Source organism: Coloeus monedula (assembly GCF_965178545.1).
Source record: "Coloeus monedula genome assembly, chromosome: Z".
Classification (NCBI taxonomy): Eukaryota; Metazoa; Chordata; class Aves; order Passeriformes; family Corvidae; genus Coloeus; species Coloeus monedula.
Genome location: NC_138822.1, coordinates 57,687,970 through 57,702,906, shown reverse-complemented (window position 1 = coordinate 57,702,906; position 14,937 = coordinate 57,687,970). Strand labels below are relative to the sequence as shown.

At 41.6% G+C, this 14,937-nt stretch overlaps 1 protein-coding gene across 5 annotated transcripts in view; it reads left to right on the top strand.

Annotated features, from left to right (window-relative positions):
• The window catches only part of CAST (calpastatin), a 49,337-nt gene that overhangs the window by 20,942 nt on the left and 13,458 nt on the right, over nt 1–14,937 (top strand). For all 5 annotated transcript variants that reach the window (XM_082301341.1, XM_082301340.1, XM_082301338.1 and 2 more), the window contains exons 4-14: nt 5,573–5,632; nt 9,871–9,921; nt 10,190–10,246; nt 10,401–10,517; nt 11,533–11,631; nt 12,147–12,248; nt 12,819–12,899; nt 12,994–13,047; nt 13,650–13,745; nt 13,890–13,985; nt 14,671–14,769. In XM_082301341.1, coding sequence (XP_082157467.1) covers nt 5,573–5,632; nt 9,871–9,921; nt 10,190–10,246; nt 10,401–10,517; nt 11,533–11,631; nt 12,147–12,248; nt 12,819–12,899; nt 12,994–13,047; nt 13,650–13,745; nt 13,890–13,985; nt 14,671–14,769 — 912 coding nt within the window. The remainder of the gene's footprint in view (nt 1–5,572; nt 5,633–9,870; nt 9,922–10,189; nt 10,247–10,400; nt 10,518–11,532; nt 11,632–12,146; nt 12,249–12,818; nt 12,900–12,993; nt 13,048–13,649; nt 13,746–13,889; nt 13,986–14,670; nt 14,770–14,937) is intronic.

The window sequence follows — 14,937 nt, the reverse complement described above, 5'->3', positions numbered from 1 at the left end:
AAAATGGCAGAATAATGAAATTTTAGGGTTGTTCTTTTCCACAGTAGTAGCTCAGGAATTTGAACTATAATGATAGTAATAGATTGTACATATTTTTCAGTTGTATTCACACCAGCTGAGTTGATGAATGCTAAAAGCACAACGAAGCATCTCCAGAGACAGGGTTTCTTCTTCTTGTTTTGTTTTGGTTTTTTTCAAAGACAGGTATTTAAAACCAGGTATATTGATGAGTTGAACTACAGTAGCATGAGTTTAAAAACCAGCCAAAATAACGACTTTGGCAAGGAGTTTTAGATTGAGTTAGAGCATAGTTGTGCATAATGGAACGAACTGTCCTCCAAGGATTTTTTTTTTCCCCCCACCTGCCCTCAGTGGCTGACAGGAGCAGAAGGCCTTTGTTTGTAACATGCAGTGTTGGTGAGTTTCAGTAAAACGGGATTGAAAGGGGAGTTACAGGTGGGCAAAGTCAGCCATCAGAAATTGCAGCGTAAATCATTTAGAAATCGTTCTCATCACTTCTACAGAGAAACCCATCACAACAGGCAGCACAAATACCCCAGTGTCTGAGTAATACACAGGTACTGACTAGAAACCTGCATCCTGCTCTTCCATTTCATTAGGTTCTTAATATTAAGCCTCCAAAAAATTAACTGAGAGACTGAAATCTTCAAAAGAATATAATTTTCTTGGTTGTCGTGGGTATTCTTATCTTTCTCTTTAAAAGTTGTTGTTTTTCTTAAAAATGTAATAGCAGAACTGCATGTAAGAGCAGCAGTTGCAAAATAGCAGAATATTTCCAAAATTACTTGGGATGGAAAATGACATAGGAGCACTCAAAGTTGTAATTTTTGAACTTGGCTACTATAGATACTGTAACAATAAAAGATATTTAAAGAGTTACTATCAGTGCTAAACCTTTTTTCCCATTTTAAGTCACTGTATGCCTTACATGCTGTGTAGCTTTAAGTACACACATTTGTATATTTATGTATTTATTTGTACGTGTGCACACACACGCCCGTGGTGCCATCCCTGTCCTACCTCCTGTGTGTGTGTCCGGGGGTGGGAGGGCTGTACAGCCCTTGCCACACACCATAAAAGCAAGTGAGAGGTTTAACCTCTTAACAGCTCGAGTGGTATTTCACGCTTCAGCAGAATAACCCATTATTTCTCACAATGGTTCTCTGAAGAGCTTTCACTGCCCACATCTTACAAACACTGTTAATTAAAGTTCGGTATCAGGGCCATTCATGGAAAGAAGCAGCCACTCGTAGTCAGGTAGATTAGGTTTTCCTTTGCATTACACACCCTGTGAGTTAGTGGTTGTGAAATCGTAGGTGTTGTGATCTCTAAGCCTGAGAAGCAGTCCCAGCTCAGCCATGCCTAAGGGGTGTTAGCCCAGAAGAGAATTTGGGTGGCTCTTCAGGCCTCTGTTCCAGACTGAGTTCAGCTACGTCAATCAACAAATATTTATACAAGCTCCCCCAAGGGCTGCTAGAGCTAGAGGTGCCTGATTTTTCCAGGTAGCCTTTGCCACAGAGTGACTCTTCTCTCCAGAAGGAAGATCACTGAGAGATTCTTTATTATAGGCTGAGTCACTTTCTTTGTTTCCCATTTCTTGGGGCCCTGACCAAAGCATCAGGTGCTGACTCCCCTTTCCTTTCACTAAGTCATTCATACATCTTACTAATTTTTTCCACCTAAACCTGTCCTCACATCTTTCAATATTCATCTCTGCTGTGCTGTGATGGCCAAAATTGTTCCAGCACTTGACCTAGAGAAGCCCAAGCCAAAGAGGTTGGAAGTTGTATTTTACATTTATATTTACATTGTCACAGCAACAGATTACTTCTCCCCAGATTCCTCTTCCCTTGCTTGTTTTTAGCAGGAGCATCTCAGCCTGTCACATTATGGCCTTTACATGTTTTTGTCCGTATTGCTGCCTGTCTAGCAGGGTTTGGTGTTGTTTGGGGGTTTTTTGTTACTGCCTTCAAGATAACCACCAGTGTCAGAGATCAGGAGCTCTGTTCTGTTCAGCTGTCTGAAAGCAAGGTTGTCACCCAGTCTTACAGACCAATTTCCACATTTTATTAGAGAGAATGTCACCTCAAGTAGTGAAAAGTTGCAGTGACAGTGTGTCCCACTCTGGAGGTTTGTTGCTTTATTCTTGTTGATTCTTATTTATTCTCTTGTCGTCATCTCAGCATTTCTGAATGGGTTGCTTGGTTAGCGTTTGCAGCCTCTCTTCTGGTTTTGAAGGTCTCCACCTGGTGCATTGTGCTCCTTTCTGAGTTTCTGCAATGATCTTCCTCAGTCTGATGAATCTTCCTGATGAACTTCCAGAGTAGTTTCAATGGTTTTTAGTTCTGTGAAACCGAGAGCTCATGGATTTCTTTGCCTTTTGTTGTCTTTTTCCAAAGGGCATCTGCATCCAGTTCTCTGAGCTGTTAAAGTTTTTCATTTTGATGTTTGTCACCATTATTTTCTTCTTCTTCTGCTATTGCACTTTCCATTTTACTTGCAGATTTCTGAGGTACACACAGTAAGAGTAGATCACCAGTTTCTGATAGTTTGTTTTGCTAACCCACTGCTTGGCTTCTGTGACAGTTCTCTTTTAGCAGTAGCCTGAATGCTGCCTTGGTAACTGGACAAATGAGTTTCCAAGGGTATTCCTTCTCTTACCAAATTAGATTCCAGGTCTCTTCATCAGCCCTTCCTGCAAAGCCATCCTCTAACTCAAGAGCACCTGAGGTTCTCTGGTCAGCTCCTGCGGAAAGACTGATCCCTGTTAATCACTCCATGCTGCATGTCACCCAGCAGCTCTGCTGGCAGGGGGGTAATTAACAGGGATTTTAGTCTTTGCTTAATCAGTGCTATCCTGTAACCTCTTCCCTGTCCTTCCAGTCCCTGCTGTGGTGGTCTCGGGACTCTTACTCAGGGAGCAACTCCTGGTGGGCTACCGGTGGTCCTGGATGCCTTGCTGCAGATTTGCCCCCCAGCTCACACAAGAGCTGTGTGTTAGCCATCCCCCAGGCTGGGATCCCTGGCTGCACCTTGCTCACAGGGCACCAGGGCTTGCAGAGCACCCTCTACCACCCACGCCTGGTTTCAGGCAGGACCCGTGGGGCTGCAGCTGCAGGAGAACGGGAATCAGCACTGATTGCTCTGGTTCTCCCCTCTGGCTCTGCTCTCCAGGGATCCCTGACAGCTCAGAGGACACCCTGCTCTCCGTTTGCAGCATCTCCTGGCTTTCTCTTTCCCAGCCTCCTGGTCTGGTTAAACCCTCACTGTTTGACACCCCAGCCTTCCTGCAAGGGGGTGTAGGGGCTGAGCAGGCCGGGGTGCGAGCAGGGTGTGCCACAGCCACACGGCAGCTCTGCGTCAGGAGGTTTTTGTTGCCCGGTTGCCAGGCAGCACTTTAATATTTACCTCCATGCCTTACGCACGTCCCTGTGTTGCTTCACGCCTCCTGCACTCCCTCTGTGGGGCTGTGGCAGAAACATCTGGGCACAACTGGCGGAAGAGCAGGGTCCTGGGGACGGGAGCAGCAGAGCAACACGAGGTAAGAGGCTGATCCCCAGGGCCAGGCTGGTGGTGACGGTGGCACAGTGGTGACCAGACCAGCCAGAGGGCTTGGAGCTCAGCAGCCTCGTGGCACTGTCAGTCTGGGAAGCTCAGTGTGGCTGCAGAACCTGCTGGCTGAAGGGCTGGGAGAACAAGGACCCCACTTCTTCCTTTTGTGGGAAAAGAAGAAAAGGGAACACACTTCCTGACTGGCTTTTTTTGGGGAGACAGTGGGAAATTGTGGGCCTTCATTGTGGAACTTGAGTAGGAAGTGGTGAAAGCGAAGCAAGGCACTCTGTGGTGGTCCCTGTGCTCTTCCCACCTGTCCTGCTTTTCCCCTCTGGCTCCTCAGGGCTTTGTTCCTCTGAGTTAACCCTGAGTGTCCCCAGGGAGGATGGCATGGTGTCCTCCACAGCCACTGCTCAGCAGCCGTGCATTGAGCTGTTTTCTCTTTTCAAACTGCACCTCTTCCTCCATGAGTACATCCATTTTTCACCTTTTTGCTTCTGGTGGTCAGTGCTGTCCTGCTGGACAGGGCAGAAAGAAGCAGCTGGGCTTTTGGGAGGTGTTCGTCCCTCCAGGTTGTGGTGCTGCTGCTGTGCTGGGACATGGGAAGAAAAAGAATTTTTCGGTGCATTTTAAGACAGCAGCTTGGTAAGAGTTTTCTGAGGGCTGGAAGGGAGAAAGGCTCAGATAAATGTTTTTATTATTAAACAGACAGGGACTAGGGTGACTAATAAGAAGGTGTAGAACAGATACCTGCTTGTTAGTCATGCTGAAGGAATCCAGATTAATTTCTTGGAGAAAAAAGAAAAGGAGAGGGAGAACTGTTAAAGAGCAAATTAGGAAAAATGCCTTGTCGCCAGCAGATTAGCTGATGGTGGTAGTAAAAGTATGTTAAAAGGTTATTAAAAACTTCTGTTCTCTGCCCTGATGTAGGAGACTCTGTATATTCCTGTGTGTGTCTCTACCCATACAAAAGTTCCCATCTTTTAAGTAGTCAATCGGTATGTCTATGGTCTATTATTTGTTTACTTTTCTGCAGTGTGACAACTATATATATATATATTTTATATATATATATATATATATATAATACATATAAATATCTTTAGAACAGTCAAACCTCTCACTGAGGAAGTGGCATGGTAAACAGAGGCAATGCAAAAAAAAAGGGAGAGAAGAGAAAATGTAAAAAAGTTAGTAAGTTGTGCTGCAAATTTAAATGTGACCTATGAATGTGTTACTGTGACAGAGATGCCAAATCACAGAATCATAGAATACGGCTTTGTGCGTATGCAAAAATACAAAATACACCTTTAAGCAGAGGAGCGTGAAGCAGGAGTAGAGGAGTAGTATTACTTCTTCATAAAGTATTGATGAGACAACTGGAATATTCTGGGCTTTGAAGTTTGATACAGCCACAACAGAAACACACCATGGTGGTTTTGGATTGACATCCCTGAAGCCAGGAGAACAGAATATGTCCTTTGTAGAGTTCCAGAAAGGTCAGGTGATAACGTAGGAATAGTGGGAGGACATGTGCTGCTTATGTATTAGCTACTCCTTTTTAACACAACATATTTGAGTTTCCTACTTTAGTATTAAATATTTTCTGTAACAAACTAGTAAATCGAAAGGCACAGGTTTTGTTAAAGAATTTTAAAGAGAAGCGTGGATGAATCCTGCAAAGTAAGTACATATGCTTCAGTGTGAGAGCAGGATTTGGGTTTGTCTTGGTACTTGATGAAAAATTTGCTGTGAGTACATGTCAGAAGAGAAAAAATAATGTTTAAAGAAGGTCTGTGGGTATCATCAAACTGTCAAAATTCTGTGTGTATATATTGTCGAAATACAGGCCAGGCAAAAAACCTAAAACAATAACTCTAATTTTCAAAAATAATTTATTCTTTATTCAGCTGGATAACAAGTGAATTCAGATTCTTGATGCTTGCTTAATACTAAGCATGTATAACAAAAGTGAAGTTGTTGGGTTTTTTTCTCTTAGAAGCAGTCTCCTTCTGTGGATGCACCAAAACCACAAATTATGAAGCCATCTGAAACCAGGGTAAGAATTTCAGAAGAAAATCTTGCATGTATGAAGACATGGAATTTCCTTTTTAACACTTTGGTACTGAGTAACTTTACCTGTATTTCTTATCTGTAGCTTAGTTTCCTCTTCAAAAGAAAAAAAAAAACCCTAAAAAAATGCTATTCAAAGCACCCAGAGGTTTTTACGACAGCAATAAAAAGAAAATTCATTGCAATGCTTAATTTTAGCTGTCACGTTTTGTGACTTGGGTATAGCTCCCCCCAGTGTGATTGCAGGGTTATTTACCTGGTGATGATTTTTCACATACTCAGCAAATCCAGGAGGAGCTTCAGCTTTCTCTGTATGTGCAGTTGCATCTTCTCGTTAATCTCCTCTGTTTCTCTGTCTGACAGCTCCCTTGCCTTTGCCCTTCATGCTAGTTCTGTCGTGTTTTATGGCTGGGGCTTCCTCAGTATCAGGGCTGTGTCATCAGTCACGTCCTTTGCTTGTTAGGAGAGAGTCATTGTCCTCCGTCACACCTCTGTTGCCTAACAGGAGTTACCTGTGTTGTTTAAACAAATGATTAATGGTGCTCCCCCCCCCAGCCTCTTCCATTTTCCAGTCATAACAGCAAAACCAACAAAAACTGGATGCCAAAGGAGGCCAGCAGGGACTTGTGTGGTGGTGAAGGCTCAGGCTGCCTGCGCCTTGTGTAAATGCCAGTAAAGGGATGCCTGGAGGGGTGAGGGTGGGAGAGGCCCCTGCAGGTGCTCTGGTGCAGGCAGAGCCAGCTCTGCAGGTAAATAACGCTGCTGGAGGCCCTGCCAGGCAGCTTTTGAGTGTTTTGGCACAGTCAGAGTTGAGGTTTGGTCACTTTCACAGTGGTTTTTTTTTTTTTCCATTTATCAAATGGGAAGTTTCTTTGCAACAACCTTTTCCTCTTGTGTCTGGTCGTTCTGGCCTGCGTCTCCCATCTCTGCATTTGAATTTAGCCATTACATTCCACTCAGCCTTTTGAAACCCTTTTCCTCCATGCACACATACGTCTACAAGCTGAATGGCAATTAAACAAATTTTTAATTTGTGTACAATCATAATTACTCACACATGAAGTCATCTGCCAGCCTCTGGTTTCACCTCCCTGTTGCGTTTGTGGGCAAACTCGTTTGTGTCGTGTTTATTAATGCTGTGGTTCTCCATATGGTCTAACCCAGACAGCTACTGTCTTTCCCTACTTGAAATTTAAAACAACTCTCAGAAGAATGTGGTAAATGAGCCAAAAATAGAGTAGCAAAGGCATTCTTCAGCACTGTAAGACTGGTAAACACAAATCCCTTTGAAACAGTAGCCTGCATTTGCATGTGTACCATAATTAATGTTTTCTTTTAATGTCTGTTGCATTATTAATGTCTTTTTCCTGCTGGATTAAACAAGTCATTTGCATTTTTGACAGTAGACTTCTCTGAAAAGAAGTGAGGTTGCTGAGTCACTTCAATTTCTAGTCCTAAATTTCTTGCAAATTCTTTCCCAATTGCCTGCTGTAACCACATCTCATTTGTCCTTCCTGAGGTCTCTCTAGTGTGCCAGTGCTCTTAAACATGCTCTGGACCTCTTTTCAGCTTTCAGTTCTCTGTGTCTAATGAACTGTCTAATCCTTTGTGTCTAATGAACCTGCAGTGTTGTGCCTCTCTGAGAAAGCCCTGAGTTCACTGTGGCAGAGGAAGGAATGTGGAATTTCTTGTTCTGTGGGCAAAGCACGGTGTTAGGTGGAGAGTTTGGAGGACAAGAGTGTAGAGCCAGCACCCAGTGGATTTTGCAGGGTAGGAGGAAAACAGGGTGCTGCCACTGCCGCTGTCCCTGACACGTCCCCTTTAGCTGCCTTCCTTTTGCACGTGTTCGTGCAACCAGGGAACCAGTGTAAAAGTATTCTTTTTCATTTCCAGACCATTTTTCAGTCAGTTTAAAATGCCTGCTCTCAGATCCTGGCACAGTGCAGGTGGAAGCAGGCAGTTGAAGGGGAAGTGGAACACCTTTTTCTCCACAGGAATTCAGTGCATGCCACCAGCTGATGCCATGGCTTCAGTCTGTGGCTGCTCACAGCTTACTCTGTTTAAAGGATGGCTGAACAATTCCTCTGAATGGGTGGTCTCATACAAAAATTGTTGGTTTGATTTGCCTGGGGTTTTTTTGGTTGTTTTTTTTTTAAATTAGATTTGAGCTTTGTAATTGCTAAAACTGTATTTAAATAGATGTGTCTCTGTGTGTGAGCAGGTGTTTATAATCACGTGTTTTATTGTGGCCTCAGCATGCTTTTGTGTGAAAGTCCTGAATCAAATCCTTGCCCATATGGGTTCATTTTTTCTTAGCACTGCCAAACATAAATTTATAGTATGGGCAATTCTGCACATTTTAAAAGTTACGAAAGAACAGTGAATGATGCATACCTTACACAGAAGGTGCATAAAGTATTCAGTAAAATAATATTTACAGTATAAAAAAGGAGACTTGCAGTTTTTCATAACTGGTATAAAAAAGGAGACTTGCAGTTTTTCATAACTGGTTTGGCAGGTTGAGAATTTGTATTCAGTGTTCTGTACAGGTGTTGTTGGGTGTGGGCAGAAGTGCAAGTATATTTTATTGTCCTGCAAAAACAAGGTGTGTTTAGTCTTCTTCTGAAAAGCAGATAAGAAAAACCTGAATTTGTGCTCTGACAGCAGGGTACTTACAATCCTGAGCAGGCAGTAGTCCCGGAGCAAGAAAAGTCAAACTCTGTGTTTTTTGAACTTCATCCTTGCGCTTCTGTTACATTTTTTTGCATCTTGTTGCTGAAGGACATCCCATGACTGATTGACTCTCTACAATAGATGTTACAGAAAAACCTTATTTTGTCTTAAAAACTGGAAAAGTTTAGGATTATCCTTTCATTACAGGATTATTTAGTGTGCAGGTACAAAAATGGATGTGTGTGTCTTTGAATTAGCAGTAGTCATGTAATAAGGACACACTGGTGGGAGCATATAAAGCATGACTGAACCTGAGAATGACTGTGCTTTAATCAGGTATTAGGCATCACGACAAAATAAAAAGCAGGGAATTTGGGGAGGGCTTGGGAACCTGAGAGGTTAAGTGATGATTTTTTTTAAGAAAGGGTTTTTTTAAAATATCTTTTTCTCACTTTGAGAATTTTTGGTTCTCCCTCTCCATCAGTATTTCCCCACTTGTGTGTGGAGGTGTGTTCTTTACCCTGGTCCACATCTTCGAGACCTTTGCCAGGATTATGCCCAGGCATCTGCATTTAATGTGTGCTCAGGATTTCCCAGCCAAGTGTCTGCAGTTCAGTGTGAGGGTGTGAATACTTGCGTAACAAATGGTAAACAAACTTAGCAAATTTCCCTGTGTGGTCAGCCAGAAAACGGAAGCTGGGTGATTCTAAATGGTAGTGAATGTTTGGCAGATGGAAGGCTCTTACTGTGTTGCTCATAATGCAGCTGAAGTAGCAAGAAAAACTAAGAATAATATGGTGAGGAGGGTGGTTTTTTGTCTTCTTACCAGATATAACTATTCTTTAATTTTTCAGTTTCAGTTCTTACTACTAGAAATTTATTGCTTACTGTACTTTGACTGAGTGAATCACAGGAACTGATTTTGTGGCATGACTGGAGAAGATTTTCATGTGTAAACCCTGGAAGTGCAGTCATGTCATACTATCCTAGCCAGGTTGTTCAGCTCTGTTGTAAAATATGAGCATTAGGAGGTTACAGAGGAGAGAAAAACACAAATTTTCTGCTTTGTGTAGTATAAGGGTATTACCTGAACGTATCCCACCCCATGTATGTCCTGTTGAATCTAAGTAATTAATGTCTTTTCCATCAGGACTGTGTGTATTTTTATAATTACTTACTTTACAATTATAATTACTTTATTAATAAACTTGTAAAAAATAATTCATTAAATAACATTAGAGGTTATTTCAGAAATTGGTAGTGGCAGTTTGGGTTTGTTATCAAACTGGTCCCTGTATTTAGCATCTTCTTCCCTTCTCAATCCCCCATGTGAGGAATGAGTTTGTGTGTGGGCATTTGCACGCCTTTGAGTGCTCTTAAATCATTGGCAGCCTGTGTTAGGATGTTGTGAACTGCAAGATTAGTGTATAGTAGTTAGACAGCATGTGTGCCAGCAAGTGTGGACCTGTCTGATATTCTGCTTTACATAGTCTGATCCTCTGCAAATAACCATGCATATTAATCTTTGAATAAATGTCGTTTATATTTCAGTCTGCAACAACAACCAAAGCAGGATCTGAAAAAACCACCCAGTCAGACAAGGTAAATACCTTTCACCTCTGCAGAGTTGCTGTACTTTGGCCTTTTACTAGCTCTGAAGAAAGAGGCTGAACTCCTGGCTATTTCTGTGTCATATGAAACCGGTGTGTGATCTGTGACATACCTGTGCACAAACTCGGGACAGCCCAAGAAATGTCCCATGAACCATCTTTAGATCTGTCTTGTACTTAACTTGGACTAGCATGGATCGTGTTCCATAGCACTGAGTGGTGGAAATGGTAAATTATCTCTGTTTTTTATTTTATAACAGCCAACAGACTCTCAGAATATAGAGCTGTCTGAAGAAAAGCAAAAGGAACCAAGTGATGTAAGTTGTGTAATTTCTCTCTCTCTCTCTTTGAATTTCTTAATTCAGAGGGTTTCTTCTGGTATTTTTCTTCTGTCTTTTGCTTAAAAAAATAGTTTGAAAAAATAAAAAGCCAGCCCTCTATATCTAGTGATAATTGTTTATCTCTACACAGGGAAAAAACCAAACAACACCTACTGTGACAGCAGCTTCCAAACCAAATAACACAGGAAAAGTAACTACAACTCAGGCTGAGCAGCCTCCACCAGCAACCTCCACAGAGACAGCAAAGGTATAACAGAAGCAACAACCAATTTCTATTATTTAAGCCAATTTTTATTATTTTATTGAGGGGATGTTAGGAATCCACATTCAGATGGATTCTTTAGCTGAATATTGTCAAGGGAGACCTTTGTGCCCCCAAAAATCACTATGGAGATAAGCTGTTGGCCAAGCAAAGAACATGAAGAGCCACCACAGTTTTAGGCCTGTTCCTGTGTGTTTGGGGCTCTTCTGTTTTTCTCTGAGGTTATTTTTAAGTTCCTTGTAGCTGCACAGCTGTCGTTGGTTCTTTGTCAGGCTCTTTGCCTGCCCACTCACTGCAGTGTTGGCTCCAAATGCAGCAGGAAGGCTCTGGAAAAAACTAAAGTGAGGAAAGTTGGGGAAAAAAGTTGGGGAGGGGTCATTTCCGCAGGGAAAATGGAGAAAAAATATGAAGGAAAAGCATGTGGTGGCATCAGGATGTAGATGTTTCGGTCTCCTGGTTCTGCATGTGTCTGGTGACAAGGCCAGGGTAACACGAAGGCCTGCTGCAGCTCCACTACAACACCCTTATTTTTGGCTGTAAATGGGAGTGTCAGTAATGCAGAAGTCTGCATTTTGTGTGGTGGTGTTCCTCCTCCACCTCTCTGCCTGCAGCAGTTTTCATCCCACCCACTTGAGCACCTTTTGCAGTTGGAGTGTAATGGTGCATTGAGAGCTACCAGGAGTAAATGACAGCTTTCCAAAGTGACTTGGAAGGGGCCTCAAAGTCTTTCTTGCTGTGCAAATTCCTTTCACTGGCAAAGTAAAAAGAAGGAGGTAGAGTGCTTAAAATAGAAAGCTTTCTTTCCCACAGCAGAATCATACTGGAAGCATAGCTTTTATGGTGGTAGCTCACTCTGCCCAAGCATCTGGGTGCTGCTCAGGTGCACCAGCCACAGCTGCTGATTAAAAAAATGTACACAGCCTCAGCGTTGGGTGTTTTTGTCTCTCTTTTAACATTTCAGTAAACCATCCCTTAATTTTTCTCTTTTATTTTGCTCCAGCAAAAGTCCAAGGAGATGTCCACAGTGACTGGTGCAGCTGCTGGAACAGGCACAGCTGGTCCTAGTGTGGTTGCTGCTGCTGATAAATCAAGTACTGAGGTTGGTAGACATAGCCTTAGACAAAGGCTTCCCTTGTAATAATGTCTCAGAGGGTGCTTCTCTCTCTGAAAGACTTCAGTTTCAGAAAAAAAAATAAATGGGTAACTGCTGAAGTATTGAGACATCCTCGTTATTTATGATGGTGAAGCACCATCTGAAAGAAAAGGTGAAAAACCAGTGGTGTGTCATTTCTGCTTTGTCAAATGAGATTTCTTTAGAAGCTAGCTTAAAATTACACAAGTTTAAAATTAATTACTCTCTGTCTTTGGTTATTTTTGAATATATATATGTATCAACTGATACACAAATAGAAAATGCCTTGTTAATGATACTGGAGAATTGAGTTTAGAACAATTCTCGCTGAAAAATTTGGCAAGTGCATGCCCTGCTGAAAGAAAGCTTTTGATTTGGTTTATAGGAGTCTTCTACAGATTCACCAGATGATTCAGATTTTTTTTTTTTTTTCCCCTGTGTACACCTTGGTAATTTCTATAATGGTTTGCTTATTTTTTTAGCCTGGTATGGATGAGTCAGCACTTGACAGCCTAATAGATACCCTTGGTGGGCCTGAGGAAGATGTGCCTACCACTCCTGTTTACACTGGCCCGGAAATTACGGTATTTTACACTTCACATTCTTATTTCTTAGAAGATCCATCCCTAAATTACATCTGTAGTTGCTCATTACTGCGTTTGCTCAGGACTTGTAGCTGTGATCTGCTGAGAGTTAAAACAGAGTGTGCACAGTAACATTTTAATGTTGGTTTTGTTAATATAGAAATGACAGAGTTCTGGGAATTTGCTGAAGAATGCATAACACTGGGTCTGAATGGGAGAGTCACCTAAGAAGGATTAGGATTACAGCTTCAGTGGCTCAGTAAAACATGACAAAAATTTATAAATATTTAAAAAGCAGTCTGGGTACAGCAATACGTCCTACAGTCTGAGACAGTGACATGTCTTAAATTAGTAATCTGGGAATGGATTTGTGGAGTTCTGCTGGATGATGAGCACTGCTGAAGCTGGTGCAGAGGTGTGTGCATGACAATAGGTACTGAAAGACACTATACAGTGTCCTAGCCAATCTTAGCCTTTTCTTTCTGGCAGTGTCATTGTAGGTAGCTCTATCAGAAATTTCTTTCAGTAAAGAACAGTACACAAACATTAATATGTGCATTATTTTCACAGGAAGACATATATTCAAGATACTTGGAAGAATTGGGAAAACGTGACGGTAGTCTCCCTCCAGAGTATGTAAAACTGTTGAAGGTCAGTGAGTTAAAAAACACATTCTTCATGTGTGTTTTCTGTCATATTGGATTTTTCTGCTTTCCATTTACTGCAAAATTAATTCTCATTTTAGAGCAAAGGATATGGCAAAGATGTGGTCCCACCAAAAGCAAATGAGCAAGATGAAGTAAGGCTTTTTTTTTTTTAATATATTGTCAGGTGAGAGTAGCCCAGGTGAAAACAACCCAGTTATCACTGGATTCCTAGGAAAATATAAATGTTGCCTGTTCTGCAAAAGTCCCAGGCAGTGGGAGGGGGATGTGGGAGGCCAGATAACCTAGCTACTGATAAAACTAAATAGAGCTTGGCACAGATGTTTTTAGTAAAGATGCAGGAATTTTCAGGACACCGAAGCTGAAACAAGTCAAATAAATACTTACTGAAATATTGGGCATATGAATAACAAAGGGAAAAAATACTGTGCAAGGAGGAATCTCTCTGTAATGCCTTCAGCAAAAACCACTTGCATTTCTACGCTTGGCCAGAGATTCCTGTCAGCCAACTAGGTTTTGCTGGTTGGGAAGTTTGAGTTGCTAAAAATAAAAGCTTATCTGAGACAAGAATCAAGCAGTGGGGGCAAGCACCTTTATTTTTTGCTGTGTCAGGAACTTGTGCCAATGAGGTCACTGTGTGAGTAATCGTGGGACAGACTGAGGCTGTAAACTGAGTTTGACCTGTGATATTTGAACTTTCTCGTGGTCATAACTTGGTTTGCAATTCCTTGCTCAGAAGCCAATGACAGATGATGAGCTTGCAGAGGCCCTGTCATCTGACTTCACCTGCAGTACTGCTTCTGCTCAGGAGAAGAAGACGAGTCTGACAGAGGTATTGACACCTTCCCTGCCATTGCATGCATTTATTGTGAGGAAAAATTGACACTGTTATCATAATATTTCATTTTAAAATGATAAAATTTCCTGCTTCTTTTCTATTTTTGCAAATTCGTGTGTAATTTCATCTCACTCGTAGAAGCCAAACAAAGAGGGAGAAATTGTGCAAGCACAAGCAGCAAGTTCAGTTAAGACCTCAGTTCCTCCTAAGGAGAAGAAAACAAAAACAAAAGAGGTACACATAGTCATTCTTTCACTAGTTAAGTTAAAATTAAAATTTACAGGCATATGCCATTATTATGTGCTCTTGGTCTTGTAAAGATGCTAATCATTCTCATTTTCAGTTGTAAATCCTCTTTTATGATAGAAAATACAGGGATAACAAGAACTACCATTGCTCAGAGTCCACTGTATTAGAGATCAGATGATTTTCCTTCTGGATTCTTTTGTGGAATAACTGTGATTCTTCTCAATAGAGGCAGTACAGTAGAAATATTAGTAGGAAAAACATCTTAGCTCTGTGATCTGCATTTAAAACTTGTATATGATGTAATTTACTCATGTTTTATGAACCTTCTTTTTTTTCCCCTCTGAATAGAGCAAGTGTGACCATGCACTTTTTGGGTTTGCCATGTCAGAGCATATGAGAATTGTGTTACATGTCACTGTGACACTGGGGGGGTTTGGGCAGTTTTTTACTTCCTGTGTTTTTTTCTTCTCTCTTTAAGAAGAGCCCCATGTCTTGACTAAAACTGTGCTAATTCTTAGCACGTAATTTGGTGTTAAGGAAATTGGGTAAAGGCAAACCAAAATGACCAATCTGGTGCTGGCTGTTTTCTTCATATACAGCATAAAAAGGTGAAAAAACCCTGTCAGTTTAAAGAAATAACAAAATCGTTCTCACGTTTTCTTAAATACAGGAAATTAAAGACGATGCAATGGATGCTCTTCTTGATACTCTTGGAGGACCTGAACCTGAACCTGAAGAAGATCCTACCCCGGTTGTAGAGGTGTCAGAGGTAACACCTCGCTCCTTTTTTACCCCGGCTTCCCGGTTCTGGCTGTGGAATCCTGAGTTCTCTTTGCTAGACAATGGACAAATGTGTAAAATAGCAAGACTTTCTTATTAAGGGCATAAGGAATGTGTGAGTCTTCACTGATTAGGAAAATGAGAAAATTAAGAATCC